Raw genomic sequence first — 24,082 nt, forward strand, 5'->3', positions numbered from 1 at the left:
GTGGATGGCTTGGAAGTCTGGATGAGTTTTGATAAAACGATGGCAGAGGGAGTTGGAAGCAGGATAGAGGTACAGAGAGGGGAATAAAAGTAGAAGGACAACAGGACGTATGAGGGGTCAGTTGCTGATGGATGGCAGCTATTTTAGTGTTTAAAAATGACATTAGGGAGTTACAGTGTTCAGTGGAGTAGAAGTGAGGGGGAAGGGAATCAGGGGGGCGGAATGAATTATTGACCACAGAGAAAAGGGTCCTGGTGTTCCCAGCACCAGCAGTGATTTTGTTTGTAAAGTATTGTGATTTGGCTGAGGAGAGGGCATCTTTGTACAGGAGGATGTGGGCATGGTGCATCTGTTTATGAATAGTGAGTCCGGTTTTGGTGGAAAGCCTCTCCAACTGACGTCCTTTGGCTTTCAACTGGCGGAGGTGAGGGGAGAACCAGGGGGCAGAGTGGGGGAAAGAGACAGTCCGGGTTTTGAGGGGAGCAAGTGAGTTCAGCAGAGTATGGAGACTCTCATTGTAAAGATGAACCAGATGGTCCGAGGTGTGTGAGGGGGTGATGATGGGGAAACTGTCAATGCCTGTTGTGAGGTCAGCTAGATTAATGTTTGAGATGTTGCGAAAGGATATGACACGTAACTGTTTGAATTTGGATAATGTTAAACTTAAATTAAATAAAATAAGCATGTGGTCGGAGATAGGGAGATCGACAGCAGAACAGTTGAGGGGAGTGAGACCAGAGCAACAGACCAAGTCCAAAATGTGACCTTTAGAGTGGGTGGGGAAGTGAATATGTTGTAGGAGACCAAAACTGTCCAAGCAAAAGTGAAGTCCTTAGTGAGGGATGATTAGTGTTGTCCATGTGAATATTCAGATCGCCCAACAGAATTATGTTGGGAGACAGTGAACAGATGTGTGTGAGAAGTGTGGTGAATTCATTGATGAAGTCCTTATTTGGTTTGGGTGGGCGGTAAATGTTGACTAAAACGGTTGGAGTCGGACCATTCAGTTGTAGAGCCACAGATTAGAATGTCTGGGATACTGGCAATGATACTGATGAGACCTTCCAAGTCTCGCGGTGAAGTATCGCGAGACCTCCTCCTCTTCCGGTGAGACGTGGGTGTGCGGTGTAAACAAACCCAGGTGGAACAGACTCGTTCAGCTGAGAGAAGTCGTCAGGGGTTTGCCACGTCTCAGTCAGGCAGAGAAAGTCCAACTTGTGGTCGAGGAGGAGGTCTTGGAGTAGTTGTCCCTTGCCTGAGAGGGAACGGATGTTGAACAATCCAAAGTTGACGTCGGAGTGTTGGTTGGTAAAGCTAACGTTAGCCGACCTGGCTAGGCTGGCTAACGTGCTGTGGTCCACCTTCCTGCGGGTGTTTCTCGGAGGGTGGCGGCGGGTTGAGGACCAGAATGAGTTAATGGCAGTGGAGTTATCGATGCGGTGGTATCGTCCCGCTCCGCGGTGAATGTACCTCCGGCGGGGGTGGCGAGCGGTGTCCGGGAAGTGGTATAGTGTAGGCGGAGGAGCAGATCGGTGGAATCTGAATTGGAGGAGCTCCGCGCTCAAGTAGTGGATCAGGGGTGAGACTGGGAGTATTACGAAGGACAGGACAGTCCACAGGAGCACAAAGCTCACAGCAAGCTTGTAGATCCACATGATCCACGGACAGATGTTCACCGAGCAGCGTAGCTGTCAGCGTTCGGGTAGGTAGGACGACAAACTCGCTGTAAACACAATTCTAACTAAACTAAACGGCTTGACAGTAAGCCCAGGATAGAGACTAGTTCGCCAGAAGTAGGTGGTCTGCTGCAAACTGCAAAAAATCGTAGAAAACTTTAAAAATATAAAATAACCGGAGAGCAGCGGCAGCTAAACGCGCCAGCGTTCACTCCCGGAATAGAAGAAGTGCAATGGTTACTGCGGTGTTAATTGGATATTGACAATCCACGTCCACATCAGCTGTGTGTGTGTTTGTGTTTGTTTGGGTGTGTTTTTGTGTGTGTGTGTTTGTGTTTGTGTGTATGTGTGTTTGTGTGTATGTTTTCCTGTTTGTGTGTGTGTGTGTTTGGGTATTTGTGTGTGTTTAGGACTTTGTGTGTGTTTTTGTTTGTGTGTATGTGTGTTCTTGTGTGTGTTATTTCCAGATCAACTCAAAATATCCGCTCTACAGAGTGATGATGAAGACCTGAGGGAGGACGAGAGTTCAACCAGCAACCTCATGATGACTGCCCTGACCTTTGAGCCTGACTCGGATACAATGCTGTGGAATTATATTTAAAAGTTTTGAATTTACATATTTTTAAATATATTCGTTGAGATATATTAACATCAAACAAATACACAAACGTCAGACGGACTTAACAAAAATATACATGTATACATGTGTGTGTGTAATGGTATATATACACATATACATATATACACACATGTATATATATATGTTTGTATATTTTAGGGCTGCAACAACGAATCGATAAAAATCGATTCTTAAAATAGTTGGCAACAATAGACAACTCCTCGGTCTCCCCCTCCCCTCAGGCGAAGAGTCTGGGTGTCGTCCTCGACAGCACACTGTCATTCCACACTCACATCAACACCACCATCCGGTCTGCCTACTTCCACCTCCGAAATATCAACCGCCTCCGCCCTTCACTCACACCCAACAGCACCGCAATCCTGGTCCACTCTCTTGTCACCTCCCGCTTGGATTATTGCAATTCCCTCCTCTTTGGTCTCCCCCAGAAACTCCTCCATGAGCTCCAACTGGTCCAGAACGCTGCTGCCCGCATCATCACCAAAACCCCTTCCATCTGTCACATCACCCCTGTTCTACAACAACTCCACTGGCTTCCCATCAAACACCGCATTGACTTTAAGATCCTGCTCCATGCATTCAAGGCCATCCACAACCTCGCCCCTCCATACCTGTCTCACCTCCTCCAAATCAACATCCCCACCCGGTCTCTCAGGTCTGCCTCCTCCATCAACCTGACTGTCCCCCCAGCTCGTTTGTCCACCATGGGATCACGAGCCTTCAGCCGCTCTGCCCCTCGCCTATGGAACTCTCTCCCCCCTGACATCAGAAACATTGACTCTATCACTTTATTCAAAACTCACCTCAAAACTCACCTTTTCAGGCAGGCCTATGGCTGACCTGTTCCCCTCTTGGTTGCTCTGCTGCAGACTGTTCTGCTTTTTAACTGTTTTGCTTTTTAACTGTTCTGCTTTTTAATTGTGTCCATTTTTAAATATGTTGTACGGCGACCTTGAGTGCCTTGAAAGACGCCTTATAAAATTAATGTATTATTATTATTATTATCGATTCGTTGTGTCGCGCGATTATTACGGCGCTCAATAAGTCACGGAGTATAAACAAAGTAGATTTGAGCGCAGAGCGGCGCAGGGGAAACAAGAGCGGAGCGAGAGGACAGAACGCTGCGTTGTGAGAGCCAATCAGCGCTGAGCTGCTCCTCTGTTGGTGAATCTAATTGGCTGCTGCTGCTCACGTGGCGCTGGATGCGGAAGTCATTCACGTAGTCGGAGACATTCACGGAGCTAAGTGCGCCTCCGGGTGACGTTATGACCCCAGACACCAGGGCGCTACATGTCACGATGTGTGTGGCATTTCCACAAGAAGTATAACGTAGAAAACGTGGTTCTTTATTCCGTGGCGGATAGCGGAAAATATTTTTCCACGGAGAAAGGCAACGGAGATAAGCCACGCCCCCACTGGCTGTGAGCGCTGCGCGTGCAGACAGCATTTAACGGAGTGGAGCGGCGTGCGCTCTGATCGCTCTTTTAATGAAGTATCGATACAAAAAATATGCTAAATCACATCGTTTTTAACGTACAGGTACCATGGACGGATTAAGAAACCACGGGCCCCATGGCCTGGACGTGTCAAGGGCCCCCCCCCCACCCGCAAAAAAAAAAATTGTGTAAAAAAAAATATATATATATATATTTAAATATACTTCTTTTTTTAAACATCGCTAACAAAACAGTCCGTATGGAACAACGATACCGGAGCTGAGCAGACAACATAACGCGAATTATATGACCATGACATGAATGACTTAAGCCTAGCATATACCGGCTATGGCGCATCGTGTCATATCATCATATCAATACAAAGTTAATAACAGCTACTTCACGCAGAGGCTCTGGCTTAGGGGCCCCCTGAGCTCATGGGCCCCTGGTGCCGGTAAGTTCGTTCGGTAATCCATCCCTCAGTAGGACTATTGGGGCCCTGTTACTGACATGAATGACTTCAGCCTAGCATATACCGGCATACGGCGCATCGTGTCATATCATCATATTCATATCAATACAATGTTAATAACAGCGACGTCACGCGCGGAGGCTCAGGCCCAGGGGCCCCCTGAGCTCATGGGCCCCTGGGCCCGGTAGGCCCGTTGGTTAATCCATCCCTAACGGGTACTTTGTTAGCATCGCTACACCGTGCAGCGTGACAGCAGCAGATGTAGCGGACTAACTTCCCAAACGCTGATTGGCCGAGACGCGACACGTCCCATCAAAGATGTTTTATTGTGAAGAGCACCACTTCACATTTTCTCCGCGTCTCACTGTAATCTCAACGGCAGCGGGCCAGGTGAACAAAATAATAAATCGGAACGCGTCTCTGATATTGTTCAGGGGGCGGGGCCACATGGGGACCACTGCTCAGGAGAGGAGAGCTGTCAGTCTGTTTGTGACGGTTCATCACCATGGTGACCAGTGAACAGGTTCATCACATGGTGACCAGTGAACAGGTTCATCACCATGGTGACCAGTGAACAGGTTCATCACCATGGTGACCAGTGGGTCTCCAGGATCTTTCCATGACTTTAAACCAAATTTCCATGATTAAACATTGTGTGAAAACTCTGTCTATACGTGACAAAGTGAGAAGATGTAGTATTTAAACTAACAATGAGAATTCCAAAGCATACCATATATATACCGTTGTAGAGTTAGGAAACAGCGAGGCAGTAGACGTAGTTGCAGTCGAGGTAGTTTACTTCAACTCCACATAACATGTACAATACTTGTGCATCAAGATAGCAGCGTGACAACAACCCCCTTCCGGAAACGGAAGCCCTAGACTAAATAACCCGCCACTCTTAAAGGCACAGTAGCTCTTAGGTGAATGTCTCTCACCGTCTGTATGTGGGTCACCACACAGGCCCCCCCAGAATTCACCAAACCAAAAGTGCAATAGACAAAAGTCAGTGAACAGAGTCTGACTCAAAAAGGCAAAGTCAACCAAACCAAAAGTGCAATAGACAAAAGTCAGTGAACAGAGTCTGACTCAAAAAGGCAAAGTCAACGTGGCGGGGGGCGGACCAAACGGCCGAAACGGCTGCGCTTCGCAGCAGGGAACTCAAGTGGGGCCGGGGCAGGGACAGAGGTCGGGGCAGGGGGTGGGGCTGAAACAGGGGGGCGCCCCCGGCGTGGGGGCAGGGCCAACTGGACGGGCTCATCAATGTCCAAATGAGCAGGCTTGAGACGGTCGATAGCGACTCTCTCTGGCCTGCCCCCCATGTCCACAACAAAGTTCTTAGCGCCCGCTTCCAGGACACGGAAGGGGCCGTCGTAGGGGGGCTGCAGCGGAGACCGATGGCTGTCATGTCGAATGAAGACATACCTCGCCGCTGGCAGGTCCCTGGGGACATAGGACTGGGGGAGGCAGTGGCGAGTCGTCGGGACCGGAACGAAGGCATCGGCGACGCCCCGGGACACAGTCCGGTGAGAGGAGGCGGACCAGGGAGCAGTCGCGTCCGGCAGAAACTCCCCCGGGACCCGCAGGGGCTGGCCGTATACCAGCTCGGCGGACGAGGCCTGGAGGTCTTCCTTGGGGGCAGAGCGGAGACCGAGCATGACCCACGGGAGGCGGTCAATCCAGTCGGCGCCCGTAAGGCCGGCACGCAGAGCAGCCTTCATGTCACGATGGAACCTCTCACAAAGTCCATTAGCCTGCGGATTGTACGCCGTAGTACGGTGAATCTTCACCCCCAGGTGCTCAGCAACTGTAGTCCAGAGCTCCGAGGTGAACTGGGGGCCCCGGTCGCTCGTGATGTCACCCGGCGTGCCAAAGCGGGCCACCCAGCCCCCGATGAATGCCCGGGCGACCTCCGCTGCTGTAGTGGAGGACAGGGGGACAGCTTCCGGCCACCTGGTGGTCCTGTCCACCATGGTGAGAAGGTAAGTATATCCGCGGGAGGGGGGCAGGGGGCCCACCAGGTCCACATTTACGTGGTCGAAGCGCCTCTCCGGCACCACAAACGGTGCCAAAGGGGCCTTTGTATGGCGGTGCACCTTAGCGCGCTGGCACGCAACGCAAGAGCCAGCCCAGGCTCTAACGTCCTTCTGGAGACCAGGCCAAACAAACCTGACGCCCACCAGCTTAGTCGAGGCCTTCACACCAGGGTGGGAAAGGCCGTGGATGGTGTCGAAAACCCGCCGCCGCCGGGCAGCAGGCACCAGCGGGCGCGGTTGACCGGTAGAGGTGTCGCAGAGGAGGGTGCCGTCGGCTGTATCGAACACCACGTCCTCCAGCCGTAGTGCAGTCGGAGCCGACCGGAAGGCTTGAATGTCTGAGTCCGTGGCTTGGTCCGCCGCCATAGCGGCGTAGTCGAGCCCCAAGTGGACGGACCCGACGACCACCCGAGAGAGGCAGTCGGCGACCAAGTTGTCCTTGCCCGACACGTGCTGGATGTCCGTGGTGAACTCGGAAATCGCCGAGAGCTGACGCTGCTGACGCCCCGACCACGGTTCCGCGGTCTTGGCCATGGAGAACGTCAGCGGCTTGTGATCCACGAACGCAGTGAAACGCCTGCCCTCCAACAAGAACCTAAAGTGTCTGGTGGCAAGGAAAAGACCCAGCAGTTCCCTGTCAAAGGTGCTGTATTTGCGCTCGTTTTCACGGAGCTGTTTGCTGAAGAACGCCAGCGGCTGCCAGGCACCCCCCACCCACTGCTCGCACACCGCCCCCACCGCGTAGTCAGAGGCGTCCGTGGTGAGGGCGATGGGGGCAGCGGGAGACGGGTGCGCCAGCAGAGCAGCATCGGCCAGCGCGGCCTTGGCCCCAGTGAAGGCTATGTCCATCTCCGAGGACCAGTCCAACCCATCCTTGGGCAGCTTTCCCCGCAGGGCCTCGTACATAGGGCGCATGAGGTGGGCAGCATGGGGAAGGAAACGGTTGTAAAAGTTCACCATGCCCAGAAACTCCTGTAGAGACTGTACGGTGCGGGGGCGAGGGAAACCTGCGACGGCCTCCACCCTGGCGGGAAGGGGGACGGCTCCCAGCGGAGTGACGTGGTGGCCGAGGAAGGTGATGGACGACAGGCCAAACTGGCACTTAGCTGGGTTGACGATGAGGCCATGTCCACCGAGGCGCTCGAACAGCTGCTGGAGGTGAGTCATGTGATCCTCCATGGATGCACTGGCCACTAGAATGTCGTCTAAATAAACAAACAAAAAAGGCATGTCTCGAAGAACGGAGTCCATCAGGCGCTGAAACGTCTGCGCCGCCCCTTTGAGGCCAAACGGCATACGTAAAAACTCAAAAAGTCCAAAGGGCGTGATGACGGCCGTCTTTGGGACATCCTGTGGGTGGACTGGCACCTGGTGGTATCCCCGCACCAGGTCCACTTTGGAGAAGACGACGGCCCCTGCCAGGTGGGCAGAGAAGTCCTGTATGTGCGGGACGGGGTACCGGTCAGCAGCGGTGGCATTGTTAAGGCGACGGAAATCGCCGCACGGGCGCCAACCCCCGTCGGCCTTAGTAACCATGTGTAGGGGGGACGCCCATGGACTGTTTGATCGGCGCACAATGCCGAGGCGCTCCATGGTCGAGAACTCCCCCCTGGCGATCGCAAACTTGGCTGAGTCAAGGCGGCGGGCCCGGGCGTAGACAGGGAACCCACGGTGGTGATATGGTGCTCCACGCCATGCTTAGCCACTGTAGACGAGAACGTGGGTGTGGTGAGGTGGGGAACTGGGCGAGTAGGCGCTGATACGGGTCCCCGGTGGCCAGCGTGTTTGACAGGCAGAGCGCCCCAGCCCCCCCCAGCGTACAGGGGTACGAGGCAAAAGAAAGGGCATCAATCAGGCGGCAGTTCTTTACGTCCACCAGCAGGCTGAAAGCACAGAGGAAATCTGCGCCCAGGAGAGGCGTGGATACCGCAGCCACAACAAAGTCCCAGCCGAAACGGCGCCCGCCAAAACACACCTCCACTTGCCTGGTGCCATAGCTACGTATGGGCGTGCCGTTAGCAGCGTCCACGGGTTGAGCTGGCAGGATGCTGCGTTGTGCGCCTGAGTCGACCAGCAGCCGCCGGCCAGACAAGGAGTCAGCGATGAATAACAGCTTGCAGTCACGGCCGGCGCCCATAGCCGCTAACGAGCGCCGGCCCTGGCGTTTCCCTGTGGCTTGAAACTGCATGGCTTACGGCACTGCTTGGCCTTGGCCCCAAACCTGGCATGGTAGTAACAGAGCCCGTCGTCGGGTTGGCGGCGGGCCGTCACCGCAGCCGCAGTGTCTGTATAGTCCTCCATGGGCGGGGGCGGGGTGCCCTGGTGGGGCAGCAGGGCATGGACAAACTGCTGCCGGTTGGCCAGGAAAACCCTGTCTGCTTCAGCAGCCAGAGCGCGATAGTCCTTGGACGAGGCGAGGGGGGAACTGGCCGGTGCCGTGCGTACAGGCACTGGGAGCTGCCTCAGGAAAATGTGCGTAAAAAGGAAAGAGGGATCAGCCGATCCTAGCACGGCTAGCATTTTTCCATCATCTCCGATGGCCTGCTGTCGCCGAGGCCGTTGAGGGAGAGCAGGCGGTCCGCCTTCTCCAGTTCAGACAGTTCGAAAAGTTTCAGAAGGAATGTCTTTCGTGCTTCGTACTTGCCGGCAGCCGGTGGAGCTTCCAGCAGCATCATCGCTCGTGCTGTCGTCGAAGCATCCAAAGCGGCCACAACGTGGAAGTACTTCGTGACATCCTGCTTTATTCCTCTGAGCTGGAATTGGGCTTCTATGTGCTGAAACCACGGCCGTGGGTTATGCTGCCAAAAGTCTGGCAACTTGACGGTAGCGGCGTAGACGTTAGCCATGTCGTTAGCCCCGGCGTTCGGTACGGGCGGTGCGGCGGGAACGTTAACCACGGCGACGTCGTTTTCGTTGTCGGACATGTCGTATTCACTCACGTCAGGGTCACCAGTGTAGAGTTAGGAAACAGCGAGGCAGTAGACGTAGTTGCAGTCGAGGTAGTTTACTTCAACTCCACATAACATGTACAATACTTGTGCATCAAGATAGCAGCGTGACAACAACCCCCTTCCGGAAACGGAAGCCCTAGACTAAATAACCTGCCACTCTTAAAGGCACAGTAGCTCTTAGGTGAATGTCTCTCACCGTCTGTATGTGGGTCACCACCAGTGGCGGCTGGTGAAATTTTTTTTTGGGGGGGCGCAGTTGGGCGACGCGGTTTAAATAGCACTCAACAATGAGAAGAAAAGAGGTTTTGAGTAGAATATTGTAAAAACCAAAGCTTTATTTCAAGAACACAGCGTGCTCATCAACACTGTCCAATAACAACTATCAACACACTGTAACTTTGGGCATGAGAGGTTCAGAGCAGAATTCTTTAAGAAACATTGGGTTGGGTTTTAGAGGTTTGCAAAATAAAAGAGTTTCACCCTCACATGAAAGAGGTTCAGAGCAGATGTAACTGATGTGGAACGGGCATGGAAGAAGTCGGCTCAGATGGTGGATTTTCCCAGCACTTATTTATTCTGCAGAAGACAACAGAACACACACATTTGCCTTCTGATCTGTCTCTGCACTTCCACTTCCTCAGCAAAATAAAACCATTGTCCATGGAAGACAGGACCACATTAAATCTAAATAATAACAATTCTCATCAAAAACCATGACATGTAACATACAAGGGGAAAACAGAGACCCCTAATGGACAAAATAAATAACTACATGAGCTAGAGTCATTTCAGCAGAAACAGAGAAAATTCTAACTTTGAACAAAGGAAACACATACCTGCAGAAGACAACAGAACACACATTTGCCTTCTGATCTGTCTCTGCACTTCCACTTCCTAGACACGCAAAACACAATTTACACAAGGAAAATATACGTCGGGCGACGGATGTAGCTAAACAAACGGTGCCAAAGTGGCTCAATGAGACCGCCACCAAACGTATATGTTGACGGTCTAAATGACACGACAGCTGGACGCCGTGATCGTATTTGCGACCATTACTGTATGTAACATAAACGGTTAATTTTATAAAAGAATATAGCCAAAATAGTGCAACATCGTTTTTCACTCAACTCACCCTCAGCAATATAAAACCATTGTGAGCAGGGTTGCCAGGTCTGTGTGACAAAACCAGCCCAATGGCCAATCAAAACCAGCCCAAAAACCAGCCCAATATCAGAACTCAAAATATGCCCGTGCCAAACCATATACACTGCTTTTAAAGTCCAACAGCATTGCTATCATTGCCAAATATATTGTAATATCTACAAAGTAACAACATATGTTTAGTTTGCCAGCATTAAAAGCAGTTTTCCCTAAACAGTTATTTCCCCTATGTCCTAAAATGGCCTTGTGTAATTAGATACAGTATATTATCATAAATAAAATGTGTGTACGTGCTGATCTGGAGTCAGTTTGGTAGGATTTGGGTATGAATAAATTATTTCATTTAAAATATGGATTTTTATTTAAAGATATTCATGTAATTTGCATGCAAAATAGGTCTACCCGAACCAAGGACAAAAAATTCAACCCGCGCAACACTTCAAAAGTGGCCCGATTCCGCAGGAAAACCGCGGACCTGGCAACACTGCTCTATGGGCTGAGGGAACATACGGGTCTCTGATCTGCCGAATAATCCAATCGCGTGCGCACATTTGTGCGCCCCAAGATTCCCGGTTTCATCCGCCAATGTGAAGCCGGTCTTTGCCAAAACGACTGAAATGTTGTATCAATGCCGTACACACACGTTAGACCAGCGCCCCGAAAAAGGGGAGGGGCTTCTCTCCGTGATAATGGCGATATATTATATTTTTTCACATTAACTTAAGTGGTTGTTGACAGGGGCTTACGGTCTCCCACACACATTTAGCGCGTCAACACGGTATATTTACTATTTAAATGATTTGGCATATAATGTTTTTTGACAGATTTTTTTTTTTTTTCTTCTTCTTCTTTTTTTTTCATCTCCAAATTTTAAGAGGGGCGGCGCCCTAGCGCCCCCTATGGACGAACCGCCACTGGTCACCACACCGTGTAAATTAAAATTTGAATAAAACAAATTTACATTACTTTTCCAAATATTTTGGGATTTTATTTTTTTCAATTACTTTTCTAGGCCTGCTAATAGCCATTTAAAAATTCCATGACTTTTCCAGGTTTTCCATGACCGTACGGACCCTGTTTTGAATAAAGGGTTGAAAATTAAAGTTTTTTTGTTTTTTTTATCCGTTTAATCGATTAATCGATAGAATAATCAACCGATTAATCGATTATCAAAATAATCGTTAGTTGCAGCCCTATATATATATATATATACTCTGGACCAGGTGATCTGCTCGAACATAATCAGTGATTAGGGCCAGGCCCGTCACAATATACAGTACATATACACATATATATGTATACATATATATATGTGTGTGGCTCTAGAGAGATATGTGTGTGTGTGTGTATATATATATATATATATAAGTACACAAGTACAGACTGAGGAGGCCGTAGAGACGGCGTGTACGTCTCTGGTGTCCACCTGTCAATCACCTGGTAGCCCCCGTCCAGAGCTCCTCTCCCACTCCTCCCTCCTCCAGACCTCCTCCCTCCAGACCTCCTCCGTCCAGACCTCCTCCGTCCAGACCTCCTCCCTCCAGACCAGGGGTCCCCAACCCCCGGGCCGCGGCCCGGTACCGGTCCGCGGCTTGGTTGGAACCGGGCCGCGGAAAAAAAGTGAATAAATAAAGTTTTAAATTATTTATTTTTAATCAGTCGGAAAAATATCTTATTTTGAAAAAGGACCGGATCCACCCGTGTGTCGGTCTGAGCCGCGTTCAGGAGTCTTAAAGTTCGGGTTTATCGCTGCAGGCGAGTCTCACGCGTCGAACCCTCTGCTGGCGGCACAGTGACAAAGAATCTTAAACAGATTCAACCTGCTCAATGAGTTCTGTCACTTCAGGGAAATGACAACTGGTTTCAAGTTGGCCGATAAAGTCGCTGCTGTGTGGGCGAGTGAACAGCGGAATATTCTACATGTTTCAGACGTTGACCGGGTGGAAGAGGCTTTTAAAAGAGTTTGAGCGGTACTCCAACCACAAAAGACCCGACTGCAAAAGAATAGACCTGCAACCCATTTGTAAACAAACCCACCCGGTGAATCGAGCCCGTCCGAGCTAGAAGAAAATGTGTTCGAGATGCAAATGACGGTGGCCTGAAGGGACATTTCACACAACAACTCTGTCTGTTCTAATGACAGCGACCAGAACTCGGTGAGGAGCAGCGGACCAATCACACGTCTGAGTCGCCGTCTCCATTAGCGGCTCGTTGCAGGTCAACAAGCGCACGGCTCACACTCATTCGGCGTAATGAGGAGTTGTAGTTTTGGCACTTTATGCCCTTCGTATAATTGTATGACGTCATATTTATTACGTCATTTATATTGCCGGTCCGTGAAAATAATTTCTGACACGGAACAGGTCCGTGGCTCAAAAAAGGTTGGGGACCGCTGCTCCAGACCACCTCCTCCCTCCAGACCTCCTCAGTCCAGACCTCCTCCAGAGCCTCAACACAGAGACATGAGGGGGGATCCGGGTTCTTCCCTATGGGAGCCAAGAGTGAAACGTTATTCTTAAATCTAAAGTAGACCATGATATTGTTCCAGGTGTTTAATATATTCCGTACAATAAAGTTATTTTGAACCTCCAGCTCTGCTCTTGTAGTTTACGAAGGGCCAGTTCTTTAAAGTGATTGACATGTGATCCACGTCAATGAAGAAGCTGTTGGGTCTTGAGCTCGGCAGCGTCTGTCGGGGGTTCAGTCCCCTGGCAGCATCTTCACGTTGAGCTTATCCTGCCCAGCCAGGAAGCCGGGGGCGTCACCCACCTGTTCGGTCTTCCCTGATGCGTGTTGTGATTGGTTTTAGATTGAGTTTAACACGTTAGTTAAGGGAGGGGCCAATTCTAATTCCAATGTGTGTTATCTCCCTGAGTGACCGGTGAAAAGAGAACCGACGGGACACGGTGAACTGGATTCTGCCGGAGAACCGACGGGACACGGTGAACTGGAGTCGGCCGGGAAACCGACGGGACACGGTGAACTGGATTCTGCCGGAGAACCGACGGGACACGGTGAACTGGAGTCGGCCGGGGAACCGACGGGACACGGTGAACTGGAGTCGGCCGGGAAACCGACGGGACACGGTGAACTGGATTCTGCCGGAGAACCGACGGGACACGGTGAACTGGAGTCGGCCGGGAAACTGACGGGACACGGTGAACTGGATTCTGCCGGAGAACCGACGGGACACGGTGAACTGGAGTCGGCCGGGGAACCGACCGGACACGGTGAACTGGAGTCGGCCGGGGAACCGACCGGACACGGTGAACTGGAGTCGGCCGGGGAACCGACGGGACACGGTGAACTGGATTCTGCCGGAGAACCGACGGGACACGGTGAACTGGAGACGGCCGGGGAACTGACGGGACACGGTGAACTGGAGTCGGCCGGGGAACTGACGGGACACGGTGAACTGGATTCTGCCGGACAACCGACGGGACACGGTGAACTGGAGTCGGCCGGGGAACCGACGGGACACGGTGAACTGGATTCTGCCGGACAACCGACGGGACACGGTGAACTGGAGTCGGCCGGGGAACCGATGGGACACGGTGAACTGGATTCTGCCGGAGAACCGACAGGACACGGGGAACTGGAGTCAGCCGGGGCGCCGCCTGGGCACCCCAGCTGACTCCAGTTCATGGGGGGGGGGGGGAGCCGGGATCGGCCGGGCACCGACGGGACACGGAGAACTGGAGTCGGTTGGGGCGCCGACGGGATTGGCCAGTTCCGCGCTTATCAAAATCCACTATTTAACTCTATTAAACAGCATCTCAATGAAAAGCTCAACGGCCAGTCTCCTTCGGTTTTGTTCTACCCTCCGGGGGACAGTCTTTGGTTTTGTAGTGTTGTGGTGTTTGGCTACTATTAGCGGAGAGGGTAAACTTTGTCTAGGAAAAACTTACAATTCAATTCATAACATTCTATGATGAGTTCTTTCGTGTTCCTCCACCTGTCCATGATGGACGGTCCATTATAACTTTTGTCCTCCCGTCGCAGGTGTCTCTTGACAGCGAAGGCGATGAAGTTTTCAAGATCCGGTTCCGGGTTTTTTATGCAGAGCAGCACTGCTTTCGCAGAGCCCCAGTTCTTGCACAATTCCTTGCAAATTGCTTTTTCAAGTTTTCGACAGGTTTTTGTCTTGATCTCGAATTCAAGATCCTTGACTTCGGCCCATGTTCTTTCGATTATGCGGATCATGATGAGCCTTATGTCCACGGATGAAGCAATAGGTGACATTCTGGCTTTCTGGCAAAGCTTCGTCAACAGCATCTCAACGAAAAGATTAATGGCCAGTTCCCTTCGGCTTCGTTCTACCTTCCGGGGCACAGGCTTGCTAGGTTTGGGCTCGCTCTGCAAGGGCACGCTCTGGGGAGTATTCTCGATGACAACCGGTGCCAGCGGTAGTTCCGGGGACTCAGCTTTGGCGATAGAATCTCTCAGTCTTTTAGCGTGGTGGCCTACCTGAGTGATTTGCCACCATCTCTGCAGTCTTAGGAAAACCAGCACTTTCCTCTGGATCGCGGCATACATATTTGTGTGCAACGTAGGAGTTTCGCCAGTGCGATAAGTTCTCTTCAGAGGGTCGACCTCGGGCGCCATCCACTGTAGGATGTTATTGTAGAGGAGATCACTCAGTTCTTCTGTGATGATCAGGGAATTGTTTTCAGAATAGTTCTGGAACTTGGGAAGCGCACTTGCATTATTTTCGGCCTGGGGTCTTTTGTCCCATTTCATCATCTTATCGATAACAGAACTTAGGTCTGACTGCCCCGAGTAGTCCCTTTCTACATTGGCGTCAGGGTTGTATTTGGCCATCAGTCGTTCTGTCTGAAGATGGAGCCACATCTTGGCAAAGCTCTTTGCAAAAGAGATCTCGATTTGGCCTCCGATCTCTCTCATCGTCTGTTCGACTGTGGGACTTGGACCAGCAGCTTCTCCTTTCTCCAAACGGTTGTCCTTAGCGATGGCAAAAGCAACGTTTTCTGCAATGTCTTCAGCCTCCTGAGAGATTACAGATTCCAAACGCTCATACTCAAAGTCTGGTACGTCATCAAAGAGAGGATCCATGATGTCTTTCAGGTTCTTCTCAATTATGGATTTGACATATTTTACTGTCTTCATATTAATCACAGGTGAATGAGGACCGCGGTCACCGGACTCTGCGCAGCTTGGTTTCACAACATGCTGTGGTGAATTCAGCGCGCTGGTCAGTTTTGTTCGCTGCCTCCGTGTGCGAGGTGAGAACTCGGTCTTCATGTTGGCTGTTAATTCTTTTAACATTTGAATGGCATGACAAACTATTGTGTTGATTATGCCGGCGGCAGTAAAGTGCTGAATTATTATTCCTTCCTTAGAAGATGTGAAAACTGATTTGACACTATCTTCTATCTCACTACTGATATCGTACACCAAGCGTACTGCGCTTTCACACTTCTCCCGGTTTTGGATGTTCAGGACATCTGAAAAAAGATCTATAATGACGTCCCCCACGATGAAAAAGTCTTCATACAACTCTGATTTGTACAGGTGAAACCATGTCCAGATGGCTTTTGTCGCTGTTACAATTATGTCCAAAATCAGTTCTGCGAGGAGGATTTTGGTGCTGTCTTCTGTAGTGCCCCTTTTCAACAGTTCCCACTGTTTTGCTGTCATCCCTTGAAAAAAGGATTTAATGAGGAGTTCAATCTCGTGCTGGAGTTCCCGTTGGGCTTCTGTCTGTTGATTCATCTTGCTTGTTGCTTCGTTCAATACTTCCATGAAAAATAGTAGTAAATAAATCCGTGGGTGTTTCGCGACTCTGCGAAGCGCTCCTCTGTTAAGCCCGCGGATCTAGGCCAGTGATGTCGGATCAAAGGCACCTCAACAGCCGCACGTCACTAGAGCGTGTGACGTCACGTTCGAAAATGGCGGCCCCCGTTGCTGCATCGCTGTTGTCATAGCGCAACGACTCGGGGTTTAGACGCGTGCGCAGTGTGCTGGAGTGGTGTAGCGGGGGGTTTGGGGGGCAGTCGTCATGAAGGCCTTCTGCGGAGGAGCCAACCCGAATACCGGAGCTCCGGACCGGCTGGAGGACACCGAGGAGTACGACTACCACCAGGAGATCGCCAGGTACCAGCTAACGTTAGCCCCGAGCCGGAGGTGCGGGCGCGCGCTTGGATGCTGCGTTTGCGGCTTCCCGGCAGTTGTAGAGCTCAGTACCGGATGGATACTCGAGGACGAGCATCACGTGTTGCTAATATGCGATATATGCACCTAATGATGTTAAACGATGAGCGTACTACGATGTACTATTACAATTATATTGCACCTGGAACTATACAATACTCTCTCAGACTGTACTTTGTTGATATGGAATACTGTCTTTCCTCATCATATGCTATTATTGTATGTATGTCCTATACTCACACAGACAAGTACTATTACTTAATCATCAGACATATTATACTGGTTGTATTATACTATGCTTATTATCAAACGCTGAGTTCTCCCTCAGACCGCAAAGACCCCTGAAGTGTAATTCCAATTCAAAATTAATAAAAGCTAAGCGTCAACAACTTGCCAGAGTGTCATCAGAGTTTCTGTGTTTCTTCTTCATTTCACAGCACTAGGCTGGTGTTGAGTACGTTGTGTGATTTGATGTGTAGAGGGGTCTCTCTCTCAATGGCAGCCGGCGTACGCTCTCGAGACGCAACGTGTTCTACATGTTTCATGTTTATACCGAGATGTCAGTTTGGTCCTGGACATTTGGTTTAAAGTCCTGTAAATCCACTGGTCAACATGTGTGAGAGCCCTGCCGTCTGAAGGTGTGGTTTCTGCTGCAGGTCCTGCTTTGCGGACATGCTCCACGACAGCGACCGGGTGAGTCGACACTCAAGAGGCTCCGATGTCTCCTTCAAAGGACACTTCATGAAACCTGAGAAATACTGTGAACCTTTGTTCAAAATAATAAAGATACTTCTACTACCACTACTACACACACACACACACACACACACACACACACTGACTTTGTTCAATCTGCCTCCAGAACCAGAAGTACTACCGGGGCATCCGGGCCGCCGTGGCGCGGGTCCAGGCCCGCGGGGAGAGGGTGGTGGTGCTGGACATCGGCACGGGGACGGGCCTCCTGTCCATGATGGCCGCCACGGCCGGAGCCCACCTGTGCTACGCCGTGGAGGTAGAGAAGAGGACCGTCTCACCCCCGTCTCACCCCAGTCTCACCTCCGTCTCACCCCCGTCTCACCCCCGTCTCACCCCCATCTCACCCCCGTCTCACCTCCGTCTCACCTCCTCGTCTCACCTCGTCTCCTCGTCTCACCTCGTCTCACCTCGTCTCACCCCGTCTCACCCCGTCTCACACGTCTCACCCCGTCTCACACGTCTCACCCGTCTCACACGTCTCACCCCGTCTCACACGTCTCACCCCGTCTCACCCCGTCTCACCCCGTCTCACCTCATTGTCTCACCTCGTCTCACCTCGTCTCATCTCCTCGTCTCACCTCGTCTCATCTCCTCGTCTCACCTCGTCTCACCTCGTCTCGTCGTCTCACCCTGCCTCACCCTCGTCTCACCTCGGTCTCACCCCGTCTCACTCCGTCTCACCCCGTCTCACCCCGTCTCACCCGTCTCACCCCGTCTCACCCCGTCTCACCCCGTCTCACCCCGTCTCACCCCGTCTCACCCCGTCTCACCCCGTCTCACCCCGTCTCACCCGTCTCACCCGTCTCACCCCGTCTCACCCCGTCTCACCCCGTCTCACCCCGTCTCACCCCGTCTCACCCCGTCTCACACGTCTCACCCCGTCTCACCCTCGTCTCACCCGGTCTCACCCGGTCTCACCCTGTCTCACCCCCGTCTCACCTCCGTCTCACCTCCGTCTCACCTCCGTCTCACCCCCGTCTCACCCTCGTCTCACCCCCGTCTCACCCTCGTCTCACCCCCGTCTCACCTCCGTCTCACCCTCGTCTCACCCCCGTCTCACCCTCGTCTCACCCTCGTCTCACCCCTGTCTCACCTCCGTCTCACCCTCGTCTCACCCTCGTCTCACCCTCGTCTCACCTGTCGTCGGCAGGTGTTCCAGCCCATGGCCGAGGCGGCGCGGCGCATCGTGGAGAAGAACGGCTTCTCTGAGAAGATCAAGATCATCAACAAGCACTCCACCGAGGTCACCGTGGGAACAGGTGAGGCGCCGCCCACCGGGACACGGCTGCTCTGGTCACGCAGGTGTTTGATCCGTGTCTCTGTGTCTCTGTGTCTTTGTCTCTGTGTCTCTTTGTCTTTGTGTCTCTATGTCTTTGTCTCTGTGTCTTTGTCGGTGTCGTTGTGTCTTTGTCTCTCTGTCGCTGTGTCTGTGTCTTTGTCTCTCTGTCTTTGTCTCTGTGTCTCTGTGTCTTTGTCTCTCTGTCTCTGTGTCTTTGTCTCTCTGTGTCTTTGTGTCTCTCTGTCTCTGTGTCTTTGTCTATCTGTCTCCGTCTCTGTGTCTTTGTCTCTCTGTGTCTGTGTCTTTGTCTCTCTGTGTCTTTGTCTCTCTGTCTTTGTGTCTGTGTCTTTGTCTCTCTGTCTCTGTGTCTTTGTCTCTGTGTCTTTGTCTCTGTCTCTGTGTCTTTGTCTCTGTGTCTTTGTCTCTGTGTCTCTGTGTCTTTGTCTCTCTGTCTTTGTGTCTGTGTCTTTGTCTCTCTGTCTCTGTGTCTTTGTCTCTCTGTCTCTGTGTCTTTGTCTCTGTGTCTTTGTCTCTGTCTTTGTGTCTCTGTGTCTTTGTCTCTGTGTCTTTGTCTCTGTGTCTTTGTCTCTGTGTCTTTGTGTCTCTGTGTCTTTGTCTCTCTGTGTCTTTGTCTCTGTGTCTCTGTGTCTTTGTCTCTCTGTCTCTGTGTCTTTGTCTCTCTGTGTCTTTGTCTCTCTGTCTTTGTGTCTCTGTGTCTTTGTCTCTGTGTCTTTGTCTCTGTGTCTTTGTCTCTCTGTCTCTGTGTCTTTGTCTCTGTGTCTTTGTCTCTCTGTCTCTGTCTTTGTGTCTCTGTGTGTCTTTGTCTCTCTGTGTCTCTGTGTCTTTGTCTCTCTGTCTCTGTGTCTTTGTCTCTCTGTCTCTGTGTCTCTGTGTCTTTGTCTCTCTGTCTCTGTGTCTTTGTCTCTCTGTGTCTTTGTCTCTGTCTCTGTGTCTTTGTCTCTCTGTGTCTTTGTCTCTCCGTCCTCTCGTGTCTTTGTCTCTCCGTCCTCTCGTGTCTTTGTCTCTCCGTCCTCTCGTGTCTTTGTCTCTCCGTCCTCTTGTGTCTTTGTCTCTTTGTCTCTGTGTCTTTGTGTCTCTGTGTCTGCAGACGGAGAGATGCAGACGAAGGCCAACGTTCTGATCACTGAGCTGTTCGACACGGAGCTGATAGGAGAGGGAGCGCTGCCCAGCTACGAGCACGCCCACCGACACCTGGTCCAGGTGTGTGTGTGTGTGTGTGTGTGTGTGTGTGTGTGTGTGTGTGTGTGTGTGTGTGTGTGTGTGTGTGTGTGTGTGTGTGTGTGTGTGTGTGTGTGTGTGTGTGTGTGTGTGTGTGTGTGTGTGTGTGTGTGTGTGTGTGTGACCTCTGCCCTCTGCCGGTGCCCCTCCCCCTGCAGGAGGCGTGTGAGGCGGTGCCTCACCGGGCCACCGTCTACGCCCAGCTGGTGGAGTCGGAGCTGCTGTCGGGGTGGGCTCGGCTGCGGCCGGTGGAGGAGGCGGGGCTCCGGCTGGCCCCGCCCCCTTCCGTGGGGCTCTGCGCCGGAGCTCACTCTGTGTGCGACGTCCAGCTGAGCCAGGTGCCTCCTGGGAGCTTCAGGCCGCTCGGCCCGCTCTGCACCATGTTCAGGTACCAGAGGGACCTCACGACGCCCCTCAGAGCGGCGTGCCCCCCCCCCTCTAACCTCTGACCCCCCCCCCCTCCCCCAGCGTGGACTTCAGTAAACCAGTGAGCAGCGCATCCCAGTCCCACAGCTCCCAGTTCGTGGCTCTGTCCGGCGGCCGGGCCCAGGTGGTCTTGTCGTGGTGGGACCTGGACATGGACCCCAGTGGCAGCGTGGTGTGCTCCATGGCGCCCAGCTGGACCTACTCCCAGCCAGAGGGGGCGCCGGTGAGTTCAAGGACAGGGATTATTATGATTATTAAGATGCTGTCCTTTGACTGTGAGGCTCTGATGGTGTGACTCCGCCCCCCCGTGCCGACCCTCTCCGTGTGGTTTCAGTGGCGTGACCACTGGATGCAGAGCGTGTACTTCCTGCCGTCGGAGAGCAGCGTGGCCGAAGGGGAGGAGCTTCGTCTCACCGTCTGCCACGACGACTACAGCCTGTGGTTCGGCCTGCGGTCGCCGAGGTAACGGCTCAGAGCGACGCGGCAGAGACGGCAGCTCCTGTTTTGCGGAGCCTCATTTGTCCCGTCCTCAGCCAGCAGGACTCGCAGCCAGAGGCTCCGCCCCCTCGGCCCTGCTGCACCTGCCAGGCCCACCTGGTGTGGACGCGGCCGCGTTTCGGGGAGCTCAACGACGGGCGGCGCACGGAGCGCTACATCCGCGCGCTGCGCAGCGTGAGTGACGAGGGGCCGCCGACGGGTGCGCTGGTGGTTGTTGTTGTTGTTGTTGCTGTTGTTGCTGCTGCTGGGGTCTGACCCCCTGCTGTGGTTCCTCCAGGTCCTGACGGCGGACAGCGTCTGTCTGGCGGTCGGCGATGGCGGTCTGCTGCCCGTGTTCGCCCACATGATCGGAGCCCAGAAGGTTCTCTTGAGTCCGTACGTTTATCAACCGGCACCAGAACCACAACCCACGTCTGCTCTCTCCTCCAGGTCTTCAGCCTGGAGAGCTCCAGAATGTGTAGACAGGTTATTAAGGAGGTAGGTGACTCACACACACACACACACACACACACACACACACACACACACACGAGATGCAACATGTTCTCCTCTGCAGGTGTTGGAGGTCAACTCCATGGAAGGAGCCGTGGAGCTGCTGGACATCCGGCCGGAGCAGCTGACCAGTGGAGACCTGGGGGGGGATCAGGTACCTTTAGGGCCTGGGGGCAGGTGCCTTTAGGACCTGGGGGAGCAGGTGCCTTTAGGGCCTGGGGGGCAGGTGCCTTTAGGACCTGGGGGAGCAGGTGCCTTTAGGGCCTGGGGGGCAGGTACCTTTAGGACCTGGGGGGCAGGTGCCTTTAGGACCTGGGGGGCAGGTACCTTTAGGACCTGGGGGAGCAGGTACCTTTAGGACCTGCGGGGGGGGGGGAGCAGGTGCCTTTAGGGCCTGGGGGGGGGGAGCAGGTGCCTTTAGGACCTGGGGGAGCAGGTGCCTTTAGGGCCTGGGGGGGGGGGAGCAGGTGCCTTTAGGGCCTGGGGGGGGGGAGCAGGTGCCTTTAGGACCTGGGGGGGCCCAGAGATCACAACACGTGTCTGGGTTCATGATTACTGGTTTCTTTAATCGTACGGTTATGGAAAACCCGGAAAAGTCCTGGAATTTAAAAATGTTTTTTTCCAGGCCTGGAAAAGTCCTGGGGAAAAATGTAATCCCAAAAGTTTTGGAAAAGTCCTGTAAATGTGTTCTATTCATATAGAATAAACATTTCTATAAATATGTATTCTTTTAATCAAAGTATTTGCGTCATTTAAGGTATATTAATTACTCTCGTATACACCGAGAGTTTACTAAATGTGAATGTGGTGTAAAGTCATTGGTCACCATGGCGATGACCCCTGGGGGGCCTCTAACCTCATGACTTTAAAGCCATAAAGTCCATCCTGCTCTGCTGCCCCCTAGTGGCCAACAAGCCAAAGTTCATGCTGCTTTAACACTTCAGTTGGACTTCACAGAACATGTAAAGCCCGGATGTGTTCAGGCCCTCCACGTCACGTGGCCCCTGACGGCTGGAAAGACACACGAACATCTTTTCTTAAAGATGTTTAAGGAAAATATCCTGTGCTTTTATTTTGAAGGTTTCAAATGAAATGGATTTAAGTTATAATATTAGAGAAAAGTTCTTATGTCCAATATTTCGACGCTCAAATAAACAAGAATCAAAAGCCAAGAGAGTTATTAAACAATAGATTATGAAGTGTTTCAGTTACCGGCCCTTTAAGAGGCAGCCGTGATGCTGATGTGGCCCACAGTGAAGATGAGTTTGACCTCCTCCTCCTCCTCCTCCTCCTCCTCCAGATCTCCGTCCTGCTGGGCGAGCCGTTCTTCAGCGGCGGCCTGCTGCCCTGGCACGGCCTCTTCTTCTGGTACTGTCGGACCGCGCTGGCCGGCCTCCTGCGGCCCGGCGCCGCCATCCTACCGCGCGGCGCCACGCTGCACATGGTGGCGGTGGAGTTCAAGGTGTGGGGGGGGGCGCGTTGTGAAGTATCCTGCTCGTCTTCTTCATTCAAGTGTAGTTTTTAAGATCCGTGAACACAGCTGTCACGTTGTCTCAGGACTTGTGGAGGATCCGAGCGCCGTGCGCGGCGTGCGAAGGCTTCGACGTCTCCGCCATGGACCAGATGGTGCAGGTGAGTTTGATGGAGCAGCTGCCCAGGTGCATCATGGGGGATAAATGTCTAAAGCAGGAGATGGACGCCTCCTTCATTTCACTTTGTGTGTTTCAGTAAAACATGCAAGTGGTTTTAGTCTCCGGTTTGATCCGTGGGGTTTGTTGTCAGATGGAAGTCAAACTGTATTTTTTATTTTAAATAGAAGCGATCATTTCCAAACGTCACTATTTTTATCTAACTTTTGTTTGATTGCAGTCAAAATAAACTCTGATGGCTTCACTTACAAACCTCAATAGAGGCTTAAAATGGTTAAAATATTAAAATCAAGAGTTGATGAACAGTTCTCAAGGAACTTCAAATTAATGTTTTAATGAGTGAAATCTTGAAGCCGATGAGTGTTTAATATTCATATTCCAGGACGTAGGAGACATCTGACGTTATATATATTATTATATATTTTCTAATATCGTGTATATTATAACAACTTTCCACAGAAGTCTCTGGATTTCCGTGAGTCCCGCGAGGCGGAGCCCCACCCCCTGTGGGAGTACCCGTGTCGCGCTCTGACCCGGCCCGCGGGGGTCATGACCTTCGACTTCACGCAGCACGTCCCTCAGCAGCCAATCAGCAGCCGGGGCTCGCTGCCGCTCACGAGGTACCGGGGTTCCCCCCGCAAGCACGACCAACGATAGAGCTCACCCTGAGGTCCAAACGTGTGTTTCAGGACGGGCCGTTGCCATGGCGTCGCCTTATGGATGGAGTACCACCTGACCGATGACATCACCGTCAGCGCCGGTCTGATTGGACCCGTCAGCGAGCAGGTATCCCTCGCGTCTCTCGTCTTTAACCGCCGGCGGCGGCCATGTTTCCCGACAGGTGTGTTGTGTGTTCCCCGCAGGGCGCGTGCGAGTGGAGTCGCCACAGGAAGCAGGGCGTGTACTTCCTGCGGTCGCCGTGGGAGACCTCGGCCAGCGGCGCCGCCGTGTCCTACAGCTTCACCTTTGAACCCGATACGGGGGACGTCAAGATGGACTTCGGCGTGGCGCCGCAGTGACATCACGGCGTCATCGCTCCGACCCGAGCGGCAGCATCCGGTTCTCCACGTCACGTGGTGTTACTCAAATGTTTTATAATGTTGGCCACCAGGGGGCGCCACCGAGAGAATAAATGAAGGCGTTGCCTTGGATCAGAAGTCTGGCTCGCTTTATTGAAATGAAATACACCTTAACACACAA

General features: G+C 52.3%; 1 protein-coding gene across 1 annotated transcript; it reads left to right on the forward strand.

Annotated features, from left to right (window-relative positions):
• Positions 1 to 16,299: 16,299 nt before the first annotated feature.
• prmt7 (protein arginine methyltransferase 7) lies at positions 16,300 to 24,039 on the forward strand. The gene is made up of 17 exons (XM_056415892.1): positions 16,300 to 16,486; positions 17,200 to 17,236; positions 17,406 to 17,555; positions 18,450 to 18,558; positions 19,687 to 19,799; positions 19,976 to 20,205; positions 20,286 to 20,466; positions 20,578 to 20,705; positions 20,777 to 20,915; positions 21,019 to 21,102; positions 21,171 to 21,218; positions 21,298 to 21,387; positions 22,534 to 22,695; positions 22,791 to 22,865; positions 23,342 to 23,502; positions 23,572 to 23,668; positions 23,746 to 24,039. The coding sequence occupies exons 1-17, from the start codon at positions 16,392 to 16,394 to the stop codon at positions 23,899 to 23,901; spliced, it is 2,055 nt and encodes a 684-aa protein (XP_056271867.1). The 5' UTR covers positions 16,300 to 16,391; the 3' UTR covers positions 23,902 to 24,039.
• Positions 24,040 to 24,082: the final 43 nt, after the last annotated feature.

Source organism: Pseudoliparis swirei, chromosome 6, assembly GCF_029220125.1.
Source record: "Pseudoliparis swirei isolate HS2019 ecotype Mariana Trench chromosome 6, NWPU_hadal_v1, whole genome shotgun sequence".
NCBI lineage: Eukaryota > Metazoa > Chordata > Actinopteri > Perciformes > Liparidae > Pseudoliparis > Pseudoliparis swirei.